The sequence below is a fragment of the Sinohyriopsis cumingii genome, chromosome 8 (genome assembly GCF_028554795.1).
Source record: "Sinohyriopsis cumingii isolate HCF-2022 chromosome 8, ASM2855479v2, whole genome shotgun sequence".
In the NCBI taxonomy this organism is placed as follows: Eukaryota; Metazoa; Mollusca; class Bivalvia; order Unionida; family Unionidae; genus Sinohyriopsis; species Sinohyriopsis cumingii.
In genome coordinates, this window is record NC_142968.1 from 87,900,045 (window position 1) to 87,922,927 (window position 22,883).

The 22,883-nt window shown below is 40.7% G+C and overlaps 1 protein-coding gene across 3 annotated transcripts in view; it reads left to right on the forward strand.

The window, feature by feature from the left end:
• The window catches only part of LOC149794087 (solute carrier family 2, facilitated glucose transporter member 1-like), a 63,911-nt gene that overhangs the window by 26,377 nt on the left and 14,651 nt on the right, over positions 1-22,883 (forward strand). For all 3 annotated transcript variants that reach the window (XR_016422957.1, XM_089968046.1, XM_089968047.1), the window contains 3 exons: positions 15,444-15,604; positions 18,106-18,230; positions 21,345-21,515. Coding sequence is in view for 2 of the 3 variants with exons in the window: in XM_089968046.1 (XP_089824172.1) it covers positions 15,444-15,604; positions 18,106-18,230; positions 21,345-21,515 (457 nt within the window). In the remaining variant the exon portion in view is untranslated. The remainder of the gene's footprint in view (positions 1-15,443; positions 15,605-18,105; positions 18,231-21,344; positions 21,516-22,883) is intronic.

Here is a 22,883-nt window from a genome sequence, read left to right on the forward strand (position 1 = left end):
TCTTGTTGCAATTGTTCGTCATGAATTTCCACATCAAATTTATTTTGATTGGGAAGGACATTGAGGACTTGGGTCGGGTGAATCATTTCTACTAAAGCCACTTCCCAATGGGCTTCGTGATCTAAGGAGATGGCCTGAGGTAATTTGGCCGTGTAACAGCACAACGTGTTGTTGGGAAACACCTCCATGGAACTGTCACTGGGTAAGGTTAAGTAAAATTGGTTTTCGTGACTCATAATTCCAGAGTTCTATGACTGTCCGAGGGGTTACTGGACGTCAGAAGCGTGTCTCCGCCCAAAATGGGGTTCTGGTTGTGGTTGTTGTTGGAGTGGTGACTGGCACTGGCACTGGACACAAGGTTCCCGTGGTTCCCGTTCGAGGAGAATTTCAGGGAGGGATTGGGAAGCAGGTAACCGATGCAACTGCTCAATAAAATGGTCCACAATTGTTTGTCTCCTTGTTGCAAACTCAAATTGGCAATGGCTGCCCCGATGACACAATACACCACGAAGATTTGGCAAAATAAAACGATTTGCGTTTTAGGCACACGTTCTCCACACCACACCCACAAGGGTTGTTTTTGTAAATCTTGCACAGAAGAACTGGGTGAAGGAGGAGTGGTCGACGTAGCTGCGTCTGTGTGAAAGGGCATGATGGTCACTTCTTTTTATAGTCGATGACTTGCGAAGCGTCGATCCAAGAATCAAAACTGGGTGGATATCCTTTCCAACGTACTTTGACTTTTTTGACACGTCGTTTGCCCACTTTACGGGTTCTGCGTTGGAGAATGCTTTCGATGTCGTACACGTCGTCTTCTTTTTTGGTGACACGTTGTAACTCGGGTAAATAAAACGTTCCTTTGAGCACTTCTCCGTTCATGTCTTCCAATTTATAGACGGTGGGATGACGGCCATGCACTCGTCCATTGACGCGAAACAATTCGGTCGTCCAGTTAGGTAAGTAACCTTTGTCAAAAGTGCGTTTGGTTTTGCCAATGCGCACTCAATCTCCTACGGTCAACTCTCCACTTTTCTTGGGGACAGCCCTCGTCGGGGACGTACCAAACAGGCGCTCAAACACCAGTACTTCGTTGTCGGGAGTCACTTCTTGCGGGGCACGTCCGATGCTTCGATGGTAAGATTGGTTGTACGCTTGCACCAGGTGCGGTAAGATGTCGATATACTTCAGAGTGTGGTGATGCGTAAAATGTTTCCACATGCGTTCTTTCAAAGTGCGTTGAAAACGTTCCACGATGCTGGCTTTGGTTTCTGGATTCTCGGTGGTAAAAAAATGAATGTCACGTTTCTTTAATTCTTTTTGGAAATCTTGGTTCAGAAATTCGGTGCCTTTGTCCGTTTGCCATCGAAGAGGGTGACGACCGCTTTGTTTCAACACCCGTTGCAGGGCTCGCACTAACTCGCTGCTGGATTTGGAAGTCAAGGGCACGACCCAGGCAAATTTGGAAAAGACGTCGATGACACAGAACAAATATTTGTAGCCACGATTGTAGCTGGCCAAATGAGAGACATCGGCTAAATCGGCTTGCCATTGATGATCGATGCCTTCCACTCGGGTGCGACTTCTGGCAAACTTGCGTCGAATGGGTTTGTGTAAAGTGTAGGTAGCTTGTTCTTGTAACCATCGTTGCACTTGAGGTAAACGGAGACTTTTCAGTCGACTTTTGGCAGCACGATACAATTTTTGAACTCCTGCGTAACCTGCAGGATGCGAGGGATCGTAGTAAATGCTGGCTAAGACTTTTTCCATTTTTTATTTTTTTGTGTTGATTGGTGTGTTAATAAGACACCCACTCTTGGAGGATGCTACTCTTTTTCTCTTGGGGTATTTTCTTCGATTGCAATGCTTTGCGTGTGCGACCAGCAATAGGTGTCGAAGAGGAGGATGTCTGAGCGGAGGATATCGGTTCTTGTTTCACTTCTGTCTTCACTTCTGTCTTCACTTTCTTTTTCTCTTGTGATGAAGAAGGGGTGGCCATCATCTTTTTAATCCATCCAATTCTGGAGGTAGCTGGTGTTGTTAACTTGCGTACTTTTTCTGGTGGAGTTTGAAACCCTTCTTCTTCTTCTTTTTTTGTCTTGGTCACTGGTAGTGGTGGTACTGGTACTGGTACTGGTGATGGTGCTGGACTTTTCATCAAGGTCTTAAAATCTTTCAAAGTGGGTAGAGCTGTTTCGTCTAAAGCTTTTTGGTGAAAAAGTTGCAGTCGTTGCAAGAGTTGACCGTACTTTTGCGATTTTTCTGTTTCGGACAAATCTTGGCGATCCATCAAGGACTGCAATTCGTGTTGTAACTGGGACATCTCACTCAAATTGGGATTGGGAGGTAAATGCGGGGTGCGTTGTTCTTGCCACCGATGGTATTCCATCCATCGTTTGTAAGGCACTAAAGCTAGTTTTCGTCCTTCCATGGGGTTGTCAGTGGTCGATTCTGAGATCTTGGGACTTCCGAGGGCCTTTTTATCTTGCTCCCACCAGTCCTCCCAACATGGTTCCCAAGACTCCTTTCAGTATGGGGCCTAACAAGAGAGGCAAAATGCCTCCACGTTGGACCAACATCTTCTTTTGACGAATGGGAATTTTCTTTTGAACCATTTGGCGAAGAACGTGACGATGTTTGCTTAAGAATTGTTTCTGGTGTTTGGACAAAGGGATCGTGCCTTTCAAGACGTTCAAACAACATTCGCACACGGTATTGATGACCTCTTTGGAGGCCGATTGAATGAGTTTTTTTCGTAGAGGTGGAGAAGCTTTGGACAGGATAGATAACATGTCCCCATGTTTGACTAAAGGTGGTGGTAGTCCTTTCCTTTTCTTTCCTTGGGGTTTTCTGGAGGGAGACATCTTTGAGTCTTCAGGAGTACCAAAAAACACTGATACATCCGACTTGGTCACAGGCCTTTTTTATACTGGAACGCGTCGCCACTGATTGTCTTTACGTCGTATCAGTTTGAGAACAGGCATGACACGTCGTGCAGGGGTACGCAACGGACTAAATCGAGCCAGTTCTTGCTTGGACAAATCCAGTAAACTTTGTAACATGCCCGATCTTTCTTGGACTTTGATTTTGGGAGAAGGTACTTTGTGAGCAGCAGCCACTGCCACTAAATTGGAGGCTCCTGCCACTGGGGAAGTTCTTTTGGGGGTCATCACCGGAGAAGTTCTTGGTGTGATCAACGTCTCCAAGTACTCTTCAGCTCTTGGTGTCATCAACGGAGAAGTGGATGAACGTGAGGATGCCGGAGACGCAGTCACTGCCGTGGCAGATCGTGGTTTGCGAGTGTAAGGTTGCGTCCTGGCCGAAGTGCCTCTCTTGCGACTAGTTTTCTTCTGTGGGCTTTTCTTTTTCTGGGGACTTTTTCTCTGTTTCTTTTTCTGGGGGCTTCTTTTCTTTTTCCGGGGTGGTGGCGTCTGATCAGAGGAGGGTCCCGCCACTGGAGAAGTTCTCCTTGGGGACCTGGTCTTTTTCTTTTTCTTCTTGGGGCTTCGTTGGACTTTTTTCTTGGGTATAACTTTGGGGGCATTAGGATCCCATCTTAAGAGAGAGCGAATGATGACCCCTCCTAGAGTACCGCTCCCTCCAGGTTTCAAAATGATTTGTTTTTTGGTTTGAGTGTCGATGTGGGGATCGGCCAGTTGGACCAAAGCGACTTTGTTTCGATCGAAAAAGCGTTTGGTTTGATGAGGAATCTGAATGATTCCTTGGAGTATTTGACATGCCGTCACAGTGAACCATCGTAAGACTTCTTTGAGACTAGCTTCTAAGACACGAGCTCGTGTTTGTGGATTTTTCTCTCGACTGATGCCATACAAGGCACGAATCAATTTGACGGGAAGATGAGACTGAAGGGACGTCATGTTGACGTTGTGTGAGACAGACGAAAAAAGGTCTGAGGTTTTTATAGATTTTTTATGGGGAGTGAAATTAAGTCGAGGACGGAGACGTGTACAGGACAGGCCCTCCGTCTTGGCACCAGTGGTGAAACAAGTGGGTACGAAATCGCAAATCCTCGGGGGTGGTAGGTTTCAAATCGACGAGTAAATAGGCGTGTGGAGTTTGAGTGGCATCGTCGTACGCCTGAGTCAGCCAAGGCGTTCCTAACTGTTTGGCTAAGACTTGCACTTGCGATTTATCTCGAGGGCTTTTAAACAAGACCACGTAATGCGCATTGAGACTGATGGTGCGATGGGCTTTACTTTGTTGAAACAAATTTTGGGTGATGTAAACGACACTGGCATTACGGTGATGCCCTTTGCGCGTGAACCACAGTTTAATTTCTTCTTCGTCTTCTCCTAACATGTCGTCGAAAATGACCAAATGGGTTTGACGGGAGTCAGAGACGATGCCATCGTCTTCTTTAGGAATGCCTTCCACAAACACGATGGAATCGCCTTGACTTTCTCGCAAGAGGCTGTACGTCGATTGCCACTCTTTGTAACACCACACGATCCGCTGAGGTGGTCGATCGATCAAATGATGTTTATGTTCGATCAAACGTTTGACGAATTCGGTTTTGCCTGAACCGCTAGGTCCAGCAATGAGCATGTTAAAGGGATGGCGAAGATACAAAGCCTTCCAACTGGCACGATCTAAGTGTTCGTCGATGACTTTGACAGTAGAGGAAGAGGGAGCAGAGACAGTAGAGGTAGCCATTGTGTGAGAAATGTCACTTGTGACACGAAAACAAACAAGACAAGAGTTTATATACTTTTTCAGAACACGTTTATTGAATGTTTTTTTTTCAAACATGAATACGAAAGACAAAAATACATAAAAGGCAAAGGCTTAAGTACAAGGATAAAAGGCACATGATAACCATTAACGTGGAATAAAAACAAGTGTCTGTACAACATGTTTTGGGTAATGTTCTAACCAGTTCTATAGTAGGGGGTAAGGTCACACAAATGTCCTCCCGAAAGGGTCTTTCAGGGATGTCCACGACAGTCCCGTCCTGGGTGACGGGTTCTTCTGGCACCGTCACTAACACGGGTTGAAAAGTAACTTTTTTCCTTGAACAACTCTCGTGCATACTGGGCCACTTCTTGGGTCCAAGCCTCAAAATCCCATTCTTTCCAGGCACGGACATCTGTCCAATGGGGATGTAAGTCGCAAGCTACACACACATCGTCATACACGTCTTGGGTAGCTAAAAGTTGACGAATCTTTTTTTCCCGTAGAGGTCGAGAAGTATCCAAATGAAACCGCAAGGCTTTGAGCAAAAGGAGTTTTTCGTGACCATTTAAGGCCATTGAGGTGGTAAGTACTGATCGTAAAGAGTCCACAAAGAATCGGCTGGTAAACGAAATCCCAGAAAACAAGTCACTAAGACACACACCACTTGTCGTCCCAAATTGAATGGATACAGTTCTTGTAATAATCGATGGTAATGATCCACGGTTTGAATATGGTCATTGAGTTCCTTCCACGGAATCTGTTCAATGACATGTGACATAAGTCGTGGCATGGCAGCCTGTTTTTATATTCTCTTTTTTTCGGATGCAATACACGTACTTTCTAGCCAGAGATCTTCGTTCTCCAGTAGGGAATTTAAATGTTACATACTGTAACCGAAACGTCAGAGTTCGTTTAGAAGTTTCGTCTTCCGCTAAGCAGATTCCACGTAACAAATGTTGGTAATCCTTTAACTCGTCTTCCTCAATACGTTGCAGTAAGTGAATGTCGAAGTAACCAAAATTATGAACATGTACATCATTGGCGACCTCAAAGTTTTGAACAATGTCTGACCACTGAAACAATTTCTGACGAATCAGTTTTCTTATACCATTCAGGTACCAGTGGTTAAAGATCTGGTGACGTAACGGATGCAATTGTTCTTTACGTTTGACTTGTATTTTCACCAGCTTTCGGTAAATCCTTTCTCTCAACTCCTCAGGCAAGCCCAAAATGTTCTCTTGTAAAGTATCCATAAGTATATACACTGTTTTTGGAATCGTTGGGTGGTGGCCAATAGCCTCGTTTAACTTTGTGCCTAATGTAATATCCACTCATAATCAGTCTTCTTGTACTTTGGAACAAAGCATAATTTAAAAACGGTTCAATAACTTTGCGTTTGCGTTTCACTTGTATTTTGATCAGTTCTCGGTAAATGCGTTCTCTCAACTCCACAGGCAAAGCACGAATGTTCTCTTGTAAAGTATCCATGAATAGGTCATACTAAATCCTCTTTGGTCTGACACAAGAAATGTACTGTTTGCACAGACATGGTTTCAATTCATTGTCGAATCTAAATCGTTTAATTACTAATTTACACGTTACAATTCGTTCAGAAGTTTCCTCTTTCACCAAGTTGACATTGCGTACAAGATGTTGGTAATTCGTTAACTCTTCCTCTGGAATTCGATGCAGTACGTTTACAATGTAGTAGATAGAATCGTCCATACCAAACCATTCCTCTTTAAAACCAGGGGGTCGTTGATCAATGTCTGTCCAATGGAACACTTTCAACTCAATCAGTCGTTGTATAGCCTGAAGGTACCAGTGGTTCAAACACCGGTGACGTAACGGATGCAATTGTTCTTTACGTTTCACTTGTATTTTCACCAGCTCTCGGTAAATGCGTTCTCTCAACTCCACAGGCAAAGCACGAATGTTCCCGTGTAAAGTATCCATGAACAGATTATGGTAAGTTACTTCAATGTCTCGGTCCCACTAAGGGTAAGTAATGACAATTCGGTGACCATCGAGCATGTTCTACGTAGGCCGAATCTTGCGGTTCCCAGTGGTGAAGTGACACACCGCAACTGAAGCACTTGACTTTATCTCCTTCGCCCAAGTAGAAAAATCCGGCTCTGGCTAATTCTTCGGGGGTCGGTCCTCCCAGATACTTAGGCCATTTTCCTTTGAACGATTGAAGACGATTTTCAAAGTCGCAGTATTCCGACAAACGCACAGGGAACGAATATTCGTCTTTCACAGGTTCGTTTCGATGAGGGTTGAGTGACATGGGTAGGAGTTTGCTCAGGGCTGGATGACATCCGTAGGGGGGTAGACGTGAAGGTGAATATTCCCCTTTAAAACGAAACCCAGTAAAGTGTCCAAGAGGACGAGCGGCATCGCTTTCACATCCCTCAGGTTTGACACGCACAGCATCACTTTCCATGATAGGGGTCGTGAGAACAAAGTTCCCATGATGCTTTACGGCATCGCTAAGGTCACAATGTACAGCATCGTACCCATCGCAAGGCTCACAATCGCATTCCACTTCCGAAGCCTCACACTTGAATTGTGCCTTTCTAAACAACTTGTTTTGTGTTTCTCTGAAAGTATTCATCTTGTTCGCTCGGTCTTGGTAGTCACAATGAACTATCGATCTTGACCATAGCCCCCTTTTTATACTAGTCGCAATGCAGTCTCCAGCTTGTACATCTTTCCTTTTTTACGTTTTTTATGTCTTGTTCTGGAAGGTACCGTCTCTAAGGTACCGTCAACATTGTACCGTAGTGTGATGGGTGGAAAGGCCATAGAAAGGTAAGGGCAGTGCGGAGACCATCGAGTATGTTCCAGAATAGCTGAATCTTTATAGATACATAGATCCATTCGTAACTTCAGTCCGCAAGCGAAACACTGTACCTCGTATCCCAATCCTGACTCAGGTCCCAAGTAGACAAATCCTGTTCTAGCTAAAACATGCGAAGAAGGTAATCCTTCCCTATCCGTAGACCATTTCTGAAACGTGTCCAATCGACGGGCACAATCACAATAGTCAGGTAAGAAGACTGGAAAATGGTAGGGTTTGAACTTTGAGTTCTCATCGGGTTTCTCACTCGATTCTTGCTGTGACGAAGTCATCCTTCTAGCAGGTGACTATCCTCTTACAACCAATGTTTTATACCAACGTGTCCATACGGTAAGGTGAAATGATTGGGAAGTCGAACTCGCTTCTGGTACACGATTTGATTGACTTTTTCCAAGGGCCGACTGACGATGTGGTGAGTGGGTAAACGTACAATCTTGTTCGGTTGATAGGTGGTCACTTTAAAGTGTTCATCCTCTCTCGATTGTAAGGCTTCTTTCAATACCCCAAAGTTCACCACACGACTGGTACGATAATTCAGAGTCAGTCCTTTCACTTTGCACGTCGTGTGCACTTCTCCTTGTTTGTCCCGGTATTCGTAGCCGTAATTTTTGGGACCGCCACTGACGAAACTTAGAATCTTGTCGTCGGGATGCTCGTCTGTCCAGGCTCCTAAACGGTCTCCTTCGATGTTAGGGTGCTGTTGACTCTGGTGATGGATGTAAATGCAACTGTCCGTGTCAAAGTACAGGACGCGTTCACCTAACAATTCTAAAGCTTCGTACAATTTTAAGCGAGCATGGGCTGTCACGTAAGCCGCAATGATGACATTTCCAAAAGGGTCGTCTTGTACAAAGTCCAGATCTTCTTCGTAATTGACCAAGATTAAATCCTCGCGAATGACGTCCACGTGTTTCATGTATTTGGTTTTGTCGTGAATCATCTGGAAGTAGCGGGAAGGTTCTGTCAAATATTCCGTCTTGGGTAAACACGGACGTTGTGCCATTTTACCCCACAAGCAATTTAACATCACTTTGGCAAACGATCGCCTGCCTTCGTTTTTCTCGATGTGGTCTAAAGAGATGCCTTCTTGTTCATAGTATTTCTCTTTGAATTGTATTTGGTCTTCGGGAGTGTGACACCAGGACGGATAGCCGCTGGCTTCTTGCTTCAGTTTCAAAAAGGCATCCACGTAGTCGGCGAAAATGCCTTTCTGAGTGTGGTCACCCTTGTGGTATTGTTGTGTGTTGGGAAAGTGGCAAATTTCGTACACTTCTAACAGTCGGTATCCCATGACCAGAGCTTTGAACAATTCTACGCTGACCCAGGTTCCCGTCAAGGCACGTTCTTCCTGGCTGTGATGGCAAGGCTGGTCTTGGTTGCACGTTTCGGCACAAGTACGGCACAAGGGAAACATCAGTTTGCCTTGACAATGGTGAGGTAAGACGGGATGGTATAGGTTCGTGGGAGGCAAAACTTTACACTTGATCAAGCCTTCGTATTGTCGAATGTTTTTCAGGTCGATGTGTTCCGTCAGCAATTGCGGGTGCCCTACAGGAAAGCGACAATATTTGCACACGTAGGGATACAGCGAACACACGTCCAAGTATTTGATTTCTTCTCCTTTCTCTTCGTCGGCTTGGTACAACAAACAGGTGGTATTGGTCCTTCCTCCGTACAAACTATCCCTCCGGTTCAGCGGGTCCATGAACTGGTAACTTTCCACGAGGCGTTTAAACTCGGGATCGGTTTTCATACGGTGATCGTACTCGTGTTCCCACATTTCCACCACTTGGTATCCTTCCTGTTCCAACTTTAGGCGTCGCTGACAAGTGTCCTGGTACAAGTCTTCCATGGTTCGTTGTAAAAACTGATTTTTAGTGCTACGGTCAGGGTAACAGACGGGACATCCGTGAAATAAGCAACCGTTAAACTCATACACGATCTTGGGGTTTTCTAAGTCCCAGCCATCGACCGAATACGTTCCGATGGTCGTTTCACCCCCTCCGTTGCGGGCATGCTGAATCCATTTGTCTTCCTTGTCGCACAAGTAATGTAACCAACGTAGGGCTTTGACCGAGTATTGACGTTTGACAAAGTGGGTCGTTTGAGGGCTGATGACAGCCACAGTGTTTTCAGGCATGAATCGTTGTCGATACACTAAGGAACACGCTTTGGCAATGGTGCAAGCTTCTTTCAAAGGATCGACCCCTCCGTGTTCCATGAACAGTTCTCGAAATTTTCCACAGCAACGCCGTAAAATGTCCACGTCGGAACGACAATACTTTAGCATTTCTTCCTGAAAGTCGAAAGGGTCCGAGTCGTGAGCCTGGTACCAAGCGTAGAAAGCTTCTCGTTGTTCGGTACGCATGTTGTCGGGGTCGTAATAGTGAGCCTCGGGCAAATGGGGTAGAACGGCGTGTTGATTGGCTTCCGTATTGAAAAAGTGTGGAAAGTACCCTTTAGCCATTTCTGTCATTCCAAACGTTTTAGGCATTCGACTCAAAGGCATGGCCAAATAGCTCATCGAATCTTTAAACTGTACTTGTCCCACTTGCATGAAAATGATTTTGGCTCCGTTCAAAGTCACTTTAGGACGCTCGGTGCCTTGTTCCGTATAGTATCTCAAAAGAAACTGTCCATCGTATCCGGAGAAATTGTGAGCCATCACTGTGGCATGACGATGACAATCTCCGTAACGTTCGATGTCCTCTTGGCTCCACGTCTTGTCGATGGGGTCTAAGACCCATTGGGCAAAATCGTCCAGCGTCTTTGGTCCTCGAAAGATTTTTTCACGCCCTCCAGGAATTTTGCTGCAGTGAGGGCAATGACTGAAGATAGGTTCTTGAATGCACTTCTCGCACGCTCGATGAGCCACGCAGAAATTAGGAATGTGAATGCCAGTCTCTTGCATGCATTCGAAATCGAAAAAGATGAAATTGCCTTTCTTCTTGTGACCGTCCTCTTTCTCTGGTGGGGGTTGGTATTTTTGCACGTAGCATTGGTGTTCCAAGTCCACGCTGTGGTGACAAATGTGATATTTTTTCTTTCCTCGACATACGTGTGCCTTGGCATTATTGGTAAGTATGCCTTGTCCACAGGTAGGGCACAATCTCAGCAGTTGACAAGCACATTTCTTCTGTGAACCTTGTGTTTTCAGATGTTGTTGGTAACAGGTAGGGCTGACAAACGTGCGCAGACAAGTTGAACAAGGCACTGGTCCTTCGCTCAGACAGGGTGAAGAGGCCAAACATCCTGGGCATTTCATTCCACAATGCTTGTGTTGCTCTCGATTGTTATAACCATAATCACATTTCTCACAGTAATATCTGTATCCCAGGAATCCGGTAATGGTGGTAATGATATCGAAATGGTCACCGTGATAATAAACATGAATGTATTTTCCGTCCTTAAAATCTTGGCCTCGAAACAACAGAGGCCCGCGCATTTCTTGAGGGTGCACTTTCAAGGTGTATCGTGGAGCTAGGACATCTTGCAATTTTTGCATCTCAGGAATGCCACAGGGTGTGTCTTTGGACTGGCCAGCTTGTTGCAACAGGAGTTCTGCTTCGGTTCGTTGTTTGGCTCGATAGGAACGTTGAATAGTGTTCCAGGTTCTTTTCCATTCTACCGTGTCGTTCTTGTTGGCATAGGTTCGTCCCACCACGATGGCACGGGCTAAACACATCTGGTCATGAGGATTGTTAATTCGGACGAGACTCTTTTTGGTGTTGCGAAGGTCGTCCACCAATAACATCTTTTTGCGTCCAGTCCCTTGAGGAGGAGAGACGTGGGTCATGTCCAGTGTGGCTTTTCCATCGGTGATGTCAAACTGGTCATTAGATTGTTGTACGTGTTGAATCTTGTCCATGACTTTGGAAGCGGTCAATTCTGCAGGGGTGCTAAACTCGATCCAAACAGGGGATTTCAAACCGTCGTGTTGTATGGAAAGTCTCAAGGGATCGTCTTCTTTGGGTTGACATTGTCGCTTGAGTGCAGTGAGCAAAGAATCCCACACCCCAGTGATGAACACTTCTGCTTTCTCTAACGGTACTTCAGCCTTGAAATCTTTAAACTTCACCGGGTATTTGTGAGCCGTGGTTCTAAATTTTCTAGAGGAGCGCTTTTCCGAGTCTCGAATGGAATAGTATTTTTCAGGGTTGACTAAGGGTGGTGAACTTGGTTTAGAGGTTTCAAATTCTGGTTCACTCATGTCCTCTTCAAAATCACTGGCATGAATTTGTGCCAAGATTTCAGCCCTGGTACGAGGCGATAGATCACGTTTCTGCCTCTTACTTTCTTCTTCTTTCTTCTCAAATGAATAGGATCGTTTCATCTTGAGTGAAAAACGTCAAATGACTCAAGTTCAAACACCATAGACTAATTTATAGTCATGGCAGACCAGCGTATATAAAAGGGTGTGTGTCTTGTCCTTTCACTATTCATTTTACTCTCAAGCCGAGCACAACGATGGAAGAGACTAACCAAATCGAACGTTTCGTCAGAGCTTTGCGAGGGGTCATTAGAAAATTCTCTTCAGACCAGCCCACGGACTACTCTCCTTCCTTTCGAGATAAAAGTCAAGATACTTGCTATATCTGTCAGAAGAAAGGGCATTGGTCTTCAGAGTGTCCAGACCGTCAAAAAAGAACAAAAACAGGGGCTAAAAAAGAGAAAAGTCAAGATACCTGTTATTATTGTAAAGAAAAAGGACACTGGTCTCCAGATTGCCCAAAAAAGAAACAAGAGGAGTCAGAAGAAAAGAGGAATTCTTCAGAAGAAGAGAGGGATTCTTCGGAAGAAGAGAGGGATTTTTCAGAGGAAGAAAGCAGACAGGTGAAGAAAAAGAAACAGGAGAAGAAAAGAAGAAGGGAAGAAAGTGAGGAGGAAGAAGAGGAAAAGCCTGTGACGGTGAAGAAATTTAAAAAACAGAGAGACTAAACAAAGAGAAAGAAGAAGTCAATTAACTTTTAATTAAAGTGTTCTGTTGTGAATTGTGAATTGGATTGTAACAATGGATAAAAGAATAAATTAATGATATAAGGTAAGTGTCTTTGAGTTTTGATTTTAAAATAAGAACGTACACTCACACACTCAAACAAAGACACGTACTATAAGGGTAAAATGGGCTGTTTACTATTTTTTTGAGTTATTGGCAAATTGAAATTGTATTTCTTTTCGAGAAATGTGGGTGGCCCTGAAAAGGGCCTTTTTTCTTTATGGTGTAGGTGTGAGTTTAAGCAATCAACTTTAACTGCCTTAAGCCCTTGCCACGGCCAAGGCCTACTTCTGGACTGCGTAATGTTGATGATGATGATGATTGGGTTGAAATCACTAAGGGTGGTACGGTAGGCTTAGTCACAGGGTTGACGTGTTTAGCTCGGGAAGGTCGTATTCTCTTCGGTCGTAATAAAGAAGTCTGATACATTTGTTTCAGACTTCTTAACTCCGCTAAAATGTCCAACAGTACCGTGACCGTTTGATTTTCACCCTCTTGTTTCTTTGCTGCTACTTCTTCTTGCTGTTGTTTTTTTCTTACCTCTTCTTCTTGCTGCTGTTGCTGTAGGAGAAAAGCTTGTTCCGCTTCCTTTTGTCGTTGTATAAATTTCTCCAATTCTTCTTTCTGTTTCTGTCTAAAATTCTCCACTTGCGGTAATGAAGAAGGTAACGAAGGTTCCGGAACAAATTCTTGCGAGGTAAGAAAATCGACAAAATCCCAATGTACCTCTTCTGAAAGTTAGTCCGGGTTCCCTTGGACAGTCTCCCCTGCTGGTGCACCCCAATGGATCGTTTTCTGAGTTTCCGTCATGTTGAATCACTGTCGCATTGATTGACTGCATACAGGCGCTAGCGAATCTATATAGACCAAGTGACGTCACAGACTGCTCTCTTCGGATTGGATGCGGACTGACTGAATTTTGTAACGCATGTTCGGATTGGGGAATGAACTCAATCCGTTTCAATCCTTCCTCTACCTATAAATAAGCGCAGTTCACTGCATTGATTCACCTGTTCTCGTCGCTTCAAGATGTGGACCACAGTCGAATCATCCACCCTTGTGTCTTCCATGATGTTTAGGACGGACATGCTCATGTATGTACGGTCCAAGTGGACCGTCGTCGACAAGTCAGACACCAGTCTGTGGATACGTAGGAACTACGTAGAAAGACAAGGATGCCTCAAAAGAGTGCTGATTTACGGGCCAACAGTGAAACGCAGCCTAAGGACAAGAAGAAGACCAATGCGGTGCCCTTTATGTTAATGGATACATTAACATAAACCCAAAGGCCCTTTTCAGGGCCAGCCATATTTCTTGAAAAGAGAATGACTTTTCAATTGCCTACCCCTTTTTTAAATTTTAAAAAAAAAAAAAATCCCATGTTCAATTCCCCTTGTCCCTAGACAAGCCCAAACTCTATTCCCCCATGTTAAATTCCCCTTGTACGTAAAGTGACCCACGATTTATTCCCATGTTAATTCCCATTGTACGTAAAGTGGCCCACGATTTTTCGCCATGTTAAATTTCCATTGTACGTAAAGTGGCCCAGGGGTCTCTGTAATGCTAATTTCCATTGTACGTAAGGTGGCCCACCTTACTACTGATATCGTTGGAAGAAATAAGGTTACTGATATGTGGTAATATATAAAATAAATATAAATTCGCTAGCCAAAAGTTATTATATTTTTATTGCTATTGTCATAATTGTCACTAGTTTTCATTTATATTTATGTGGGTATGCTAACGTCATAGCAAGGGCTTCGCTACCCTGATGTAGATTCGATGGTGTTTTAGACGCATCCAAAGGTACATCACAGTTAAATTATATTTGTGTGATTTAGATGCGACAGTTATGATTATGAGAGGTCACCTTTCTTTCAGTGTAGATAACCTAGAACATGACATTTTTAGTACAGAATTTGAAAGGCTTTTTTGGTGTAAATCAAAGTTTTAACTGTAGATACCAGCATGATAAATAAATCTGTACAGAATGAATACATCAACAGTGACTTCAGGAATACAATTCTGAGCTTTAAATAAAATCTCTGACAAATATTTGACGAGGTATCTTTGCTTACGTGCCCCAGTTTTTCTTTTGGTAATTATATATCTCCACCACCACCCCAAAGAAAATCTATTAAAATAAAGGTGAATTACTACAAATGCGGAAATGAATTCGAACTGATAATCCTTTCAGTCAATGATTTAAGTATTTGACAATAATTCAATAACTTAAAAATGTAAACGTTGCACGAATGTAGTAAAGAGACACGAACACAACTGAAACGTTTGGTAGAAATTAGATATAAGTGTTAGTTGGATAACTAGATAATTTAGAAGACACCATAAATACGAATATCATTAGCTTTCTTATTAACGCCCCAATGTTCTTTCAGCGACTGTTCCTCAGGTGCTAAAGGCAGTTATCAGCTTAAAGGTAAAAGGTACTTAATGTATATGGTCGATTTGAACCATTTAAGTTTAATCATTCGTAATGTAGAATATCAGCACATTGAATGTCAAAGCTAACTACTCTGCCTACTGCGTTCATATTGCATTTTGTCTGAGAAAAACATAACGTTATTTACTTACGAAGAACGTTAGCCTGGATAAATCTTAGGCCTTTGGCCTACAAGAAAAATATCTATTTTGGCCAACGATTATCAAATGTTGTTAGAAATAAAGGTTTTCTTTAAAAAAAAGTGACCCTACACAGGTGATTAAGCTTTAACCATCGCCCATCATTTGATGTCATCAATACCTTGTGGTGCTCTTATTTCGTTAAAAGCAATGAAATATGTATAACCGTTGCATAGTACTTAAATATTATTCACCTGTTGGATCATTCTTCGAGACAGATTTGTAATTCTACGAGGAATGTTTCATTAATAGCAAATCAAGTCGTTCATCAACAAGACTAACATGGACAGATCTGGCGAGTACATAAGCGAGGAGACCTCCACGGGCTTGTTTGCTCTGATCGTGGCAATCTTTGCAGTGGGAGGCATGATAGGTGGTCTGCTGGCAGGATGGTGGGCAGATTTCTTTGGCAGGTATGGTACCGTACTGACCTGGTCGATGAATTATAAGTGTTTCCAAAAGATATTTGAATAAAATGGTACTAATGTACTTAATGCAACAAGCATATGTCATCTGTTAAAGGTTTGAGTTGGCAATGAAAAGGAATAGTAAAATAATAAAAATGATAAAATGATAAAATTATATCGCCGGTTGCCATTTTACATTTATAACACTGCCATTTGACATTTATGACATTGCCATTTTACATTTATAAAATTGCCATTCTACATTTATAACATTGCAATTTTACATTTATATCATAGTCATTGCGCATTATAGCATTGCGATTTTGCATGAAAATATGAAGGTTAGGCGTACCTTACAATGTTGAAAAATATCCTCTGTTCACTGTATCTGGTGGCTGAAATATTTTTTTTGCTTAAGTATATTCTTTAAACCAAGTTCCATTCAGTTTGCACTAAAATAAATATTCATTTCTATCCCTATGGGCATTGAGAAGATCATATTAGACAAAAACAAGGAAGCCTTTGGTATCTAGTCGACGAAGACAAGTCTATGATATTACAGCTTGTAAAGATGTAGGTTATAATCAAACAATCTTTAACAGTCCATGATGACATAGTTATGAACCTAAGTAACGAGTCCATGATGACATAGTTATGAACCTAAGTAACGAAAATGACCGACTGACAGTCAAGTAAGAGACGCATTGACTTTAATAGATGAATATTTCGAAAACGTTAACTATCAATCCATCTCTTAGATTATTTTGCACTGCTAGAAGACAGAGCTAATGGGTAATAAAACTGCAGTGAAAGTAGTTATTTTAAACTTAATTAAGTGAAAATAGATCTTGATTTGACTGAAAAACAGATAGCCGATAAGAAAAATAGTGTTCCTAAAGAAGAAAGATTGAGACAAAAAATAATTTATAAGATCTTTCGAGAGGAAAAAAGATGTTATATCTCTTAGATCTACCATTTGTAGACTAGTCCCCGGGTTTTCTTAATAAAATATTGAAGACATGTGGTACAGCTTGTTAATTTTCCATTCCAGTTTAAAGGTCACAGGTTTGCAATATAAATTTGGATGCTAGGTATGGAGAGGCACAGGATTTCCAACATAAGAAGTGACCGATGATTTCATGCTAGTTTTTAACACTGGTTTAAACTTGATGTTAATTTGTTGACTGGTTTAAGCTGGATATTCCATGTTAAGAGGGCCAGAATCGTAACATGAGTAGTACAGAGAGATCGATAGTTGAATAGAAATATATATTGCTTTTCGATGAACATCATTATTGAAAACAAAGATATATCATGAAGTTGTGTATATATATATATATATATATATATATATATATATATATATATATATATATTAAAGTGAATGGATAAAATAGCCGCTCATTCCATCAGGATGTTTGAATACTCTGGAAAATTACATGTATCCTTTGCGTATTATCATTTCTGATCACATTTAATGTTTTTTTGATCATATCGCTGCATACAATGTCATCCAAAATCAGCTATCAGACTCCCATTTAGCTGCATACAATTTCATCCAAAAATGAACTGTCAGACTCCCATTTAGCTGCAGACAATGTCATCCAAAATCAACTAGCAGACACCCATTTACCTGCATATAATGTCATCCAAAATCAACTATCAGACTCCCATTTAGCTGCATACAAATGTCATCCAAAATCAACTATCAGACTCCCATTTAGCTGCATACAATGTCATCCAAAAATGAACTGTCAGACTCCCATTTAGCTGCATATAATATCATCCAAAATCAACTAGCAGACACCCATTTACCTGCATATAATGTCATCCAAAATCAACTATAAGACTCCTATTTAGCTGCATACAATGTCATCCAAAATCAACTATCAGACTGACATTTAGCTGCATACAATGTCATCCAAAATCAACTATCAGACTCCCATTTAGCTGCATACAATGTCATCCAAAATCAACTATCAGACTCCCATTTAGCTGCATACAGTGTCATCCAAAATCAACTATCAGACTCCCATTTACCTGCATATAATGTCATCCAAAATCAACCATCAGACTCCCATATAGCTGCATACAATGTCGTCCAAAAATCGACTATCAGACTCCCATTCAGCCGTGGATAACAAGCTAACAATATCAATGACAAAAGTAACACAAAAGTATGAAAGACATGCTGTATGGTGATACTATGCTGATATTCTGAAGCCCTGAATGAATCTTCGCCATTCCAAAGCTCGAAGCATGTTATTCAAAAGTCAGAGGGAATTTTATTATTCTTTCAAATAATGATCTACAACAGGGGCAAACCTTTCTAATTAAGCTATCTTGGCTTAACACACACACACACACACACACACACACACACACACACACACACACATATATACATATATAGATAGATAGATAATCTTTTATTTCAAATGGGTATCAACCAAATTAACTAAAATTGTCAGTCTTTATAGGTATATTTTCGACATTTTTTGTTATAGAAAATTTGGGCTGATCATCAACAACTTGATAGGAATTGCAGCCGCCGTCATGATGTACATCAGTAGGACAGCAGGGGCTTACGAAGTCATTATTGCCGGCCGATTCCTCGTAGGCATTAACTGTGGTATGCTTAAGACAGATACCAAAGCAATATTTGACATAGTTCTTGTCTCATCAAAGTATATGCAGTTTATTATTGCGACAAGACATACTCTTTGGTAGCACAGCAACACTTTGAATTCATCGACGTCCCATTTTGTCTAATGGTTCCAGTATGAAAGAAGATTCAGTTCCGCGCAAAGTTAAACACAGAATATATTCCAGTTACGGAAGTTTACGTTTGGTATAATCATGAGGTATATTGACAAGTGCGGTTTTGGTAACTGAGCTTTAAATTTAAAATGAAAAAGCGTTTATTTTCATAATTGAAACTATACGTTTTAGAATTTAAATGTTTTCGTGAATGTGTCAGGTATCTGACATTGTATGGATACTTTCAATACAATAACCTAGCTGTACAGGAGCACAATTAGAGCATTTAGTTCTGAGATAGTTTGACATATGTTCGCTGTCCAAAGCCACAAAAGGTATTCTGCTGTCGGGGACGGCGACAATAATGCATTTATAGATAGAAAAAAAAAATCTATATGTCTTGTCTTTATTGTTTAGGTAAGTACATGTGTGATGGTACGTACGGGTTCGGCATATCATTAAAACGTAAACAACGAGCATATTCCAACATTGGCTAAGACCCGCTACACATTTCTGTACTAATAAAGTTTAATAGCGCTATACCGAGGTTCGATGCTAGTTTGCCTGCAATGCACTTGAGGCAGCTGAGATATAATTCCACATTGCTGTGTTTTTATAGTGTGATATCTAAGTTCGTTTTCGTCTCTACTGCAGTATAATCATTTACCTCGCTCTATTTCTGCAGTGATAAACTGTTATATAATGATATGCATGTTTAATGAAAAATTGATTCCAAAATACCAGATGAGTTGTTTTGCTGCAGTATTTGCAAGAATCGATGTCCATGTTGAGTACATTTGAGCTTGAAAGCCGAGTCTGAATAAAAGCACAAAGATTGTGGCTGCATTATTAGATAAAAGAATTGTTATGTACAAAATTACTTATTAAATTATGAACTGAGATAGTTTAATTCGAATGAAGAAAAGGGTAATGCCGTAATGTTGATGTTTCAATTTTATCCTCTTCGGTTCTGCTTTTCGTCTGAGCTGTGGAGGGGCGCTACAGCAGTATTGCAACTGTTAGTCAAAACAAAATCGCAAGTTATAAATTTGCCATAATGTTAGAGTGTTTTGTTACGTTGAATGTCTTTCTCTTAACAATAAACAAGAGTAGTGTTTGCTTTTTTCTGGGAATAAAATAATATAGGTGACGAATGTATTGATATAATCAAAGCAATAGCTGTTTAAGCACTATTGTTTAAACCTTTAATGCAAATAATAAAAATTGATATGAGTTACTGAATTGATGAGAAAATGAATGAATCGATGAGAAAAGTAATGTGTTGTGCAAGGTAATATTATTAATGTATAAAGGTGTATATTATGATAACTTACCCGCGTATTTACAAACCAGCACTCATGCTTACAGACTAACGTGTATGGATATGATAACATATTCTGACAAAACACAAAGGTACAAACATTTATGCAAACAAAGAAAACGCCAAACTAGACGGGAATATGTTATTCTATGCAAACGTACAAACACTCATCGCTACAGTCTAACTATATAACGTCATATGATGGCTAACACTCAAAGTTGCAAACATGTACCCAACTTTACAAGCTAATACACATGGTATGATAACTAATGCACATTATTAATGTTCATCACTCACACTTACAAACAGATAAAGGAAAGGAAAGGAAGGAAGTGGGTATGGTAATTAGTTATTTTTCATACAGACACACAAACATCAACACATTTACAAATGCGAAATCATCAGATGGCAACGAATGATTAGTAGCCCCCTTTCTAGAACACACGAGTGGCTGTAGAAAGGGCCATTGGGTTGGACCTGAAAGAAGTTGCTGTTTAATGATGATAGCTGCAACTCCTGGGGCGGGCCGCACGGTACCTAAAACTTTTTAACCACTTTGTCCTTTCCTCAAGTGTCTACTGAGATAGAAAGCCTTCCAATCTTTCTCTTGATGCAGATCTTACTAAGGCAGAAGATCTTGTACCCTCTTCCTGCCATGCGCATATTGGCTGTCCGCAACATGGTATGGCTCTCGCTGCGTTTTCTCAGAAGAGGGCTTTGCTGGGATCTCCCTTGGTTTTTCTATAATCTTGTTTTTATCTTCTGCTTAATAGTCTACCATATTTTGCCTGCCATTCATATTCCCAGAAATTATTGTTCTTGTATGCAATACAGTTTACACATGTAAAGTAAGCAATCTTACATATTTGTATCTTTACGTTCCATGCTACAGATAATACTGATTTTCTTGATAGTAAATATATTTCACACGCAGTAAGATCTCCGTAAATGAATCTTGGAACAAAATTCCTAATCCACGCCCTTGCAACTATTTCGCCTATGTCGAATCGTGCTTTATTTGTCCATGATTGTAACCGGAGTATCAGAATATATGTCTATGCCGTATTTCCAGTGTACGAGTTTGAAAATACTCTCATGATCTGAAGCATGATAGAATATTTAGAAATTAATTTCAATACAACAAACTCCACTTAGTTCAGTCCCTAGCCATTAGGCATGCCTTTGCCACTATGTCTGTGTGTTTCATACCTATAGAAAGCCTTAGCATCCCAACATGTTCATTTATCATAAGATTCATTGTATCCCTTCGTTTTATACTTTCCAATGGAAAATCATACCACCCCATCAATGTTAAATTTCCATAAGGTCACATTCCGACCCATAATGTTTAATTTCCATAAGGTCACATTCCGACCCATAATGTTTAGTTTCCATAAGGTCGCATTCCGACCCATAATGTTTAATTTCCATAAGGTCATATAACGACCCATAATGTTAAATTTTAATAAGAATCAACACCGATTCCCAATGCCAAATTTCCATATATATCCGGAATGATAATTGTAATGTTAATTTGCATATACATGATAACGATCCATCTGTAATGCTGCTTTGCATAGGGCTCAACACCTACCGAAATTGTTCCATATTGACCTCTATGACTACTATACATTTAGTGATGTTGTACTGATTTTTATTTTTCAGGATTGTATACTGGTTTAACTCCTTTGTATCTCTCTGAGATATCCACGTCCTCTATCAGAGGGGCTATTGGGGTCTTACACCAGCTTGGCGTTGTCATTGGGCTTCTCACGTCACAAGTGCTTGGATTTCCAGAAATATGTGGCAATGAGGAGTACTGGCATCTTCTGCTTGGTAAAATATATCATCTGCTTTCGCATAAACGTATACATCATATATATGTTGTTTTCTGTAAACAACTTTGTCAAAGAGTTTTTCTTGGTTATTTGATGTAAGGTTTAACCTTGTAAAATATACTTTTAATCCAGTTGATAGGTTGACAAAATACGAAACCTTTTTTAATGTACAATATGCTGTGCTTGTCCCTCTTTGAAAATAGTATGTCCCCTTGTTGCATAAAAAGCCATTGTAATAAGGTGTTTGAAGTTAACTGTAATTCTCGATACAAGCAAGAACGTGCTCCTCAACCCAATACAGGCATGAAAGCAGTAAATACATTCAAAAGCGCCTATGATTGCAATGCGAAACCAGACTGATTAGAGAGAAAAAACAGCACAGTTACTTAGATTTACTGAGAACGAATGAAAATGAAGATAACAGTGTATGAAAAATGAAGATGGCATATATGCAATGATACAATTTTTAAAAGTAAAAGTCATTTGGACTTTTGTTTTACATCAAATGAAAGCTACCTGGCATACAATTTATATATTTTCATTATGTGTCTCCGATAAAATATCAGCCAACATACAAGGTTGTTTTCAGTGGAAGTTTATCAAAGACACTAGTTTGACTTCTATGAAGTATTTGGCAATTAAAGCGAGAAACACAAAGAACGTAATCACTGTCTTCGTCGTAAATATTATGCATTTATCACCACTGTTCTTTCTTGTCTCAGTTAAAGTCATATATCTAGGTATCTGTTTGGTACTTTCACCTACTTGAAGAAAAATTAACCAGTTAATATGAAAACTTGAACCTTTTATAGTATTACTTTCCTTATAATACTTTTTTAAATGGAGTAAATATTTTCTTTATTATTTTCCTTTCGTTGGTTGTATTCGCTGAGGAACAGTTTATTTCCAGACATCTATCATTAATTGGTCGTATTCGCTAAGGGATAGTGTGTTTCACAAACGATTCCATTATTAGGTTTTATTTACTAAGGAATACTTTGTTTTCCAAGCTTTCTCAATACAACATTTAGATGACATCTAGTTAATAATCTGCAGACAATATTTAATTTATTTACATAATTTACAAAATTAGAGCATGATGTCCCAGTGCTAGACATCACTATAAACTGCTAAACTGCAGACATTGTAGTGATATGACTGAAAAATGTTTAAAACTACGTAAAACAATCCAAATCACAAATCACACACACACATACAATTCGACTCATGAACAAAATTGTTATCTAGTATGCATAACCGCATTATTGCCAAATAATAATGCATATTCTTTTAAAAACTTTGGCCATGCATTATTTTGTATCATCGGCTCGTGATTTATCATTATATGTCTTATCGGCAAGTGATT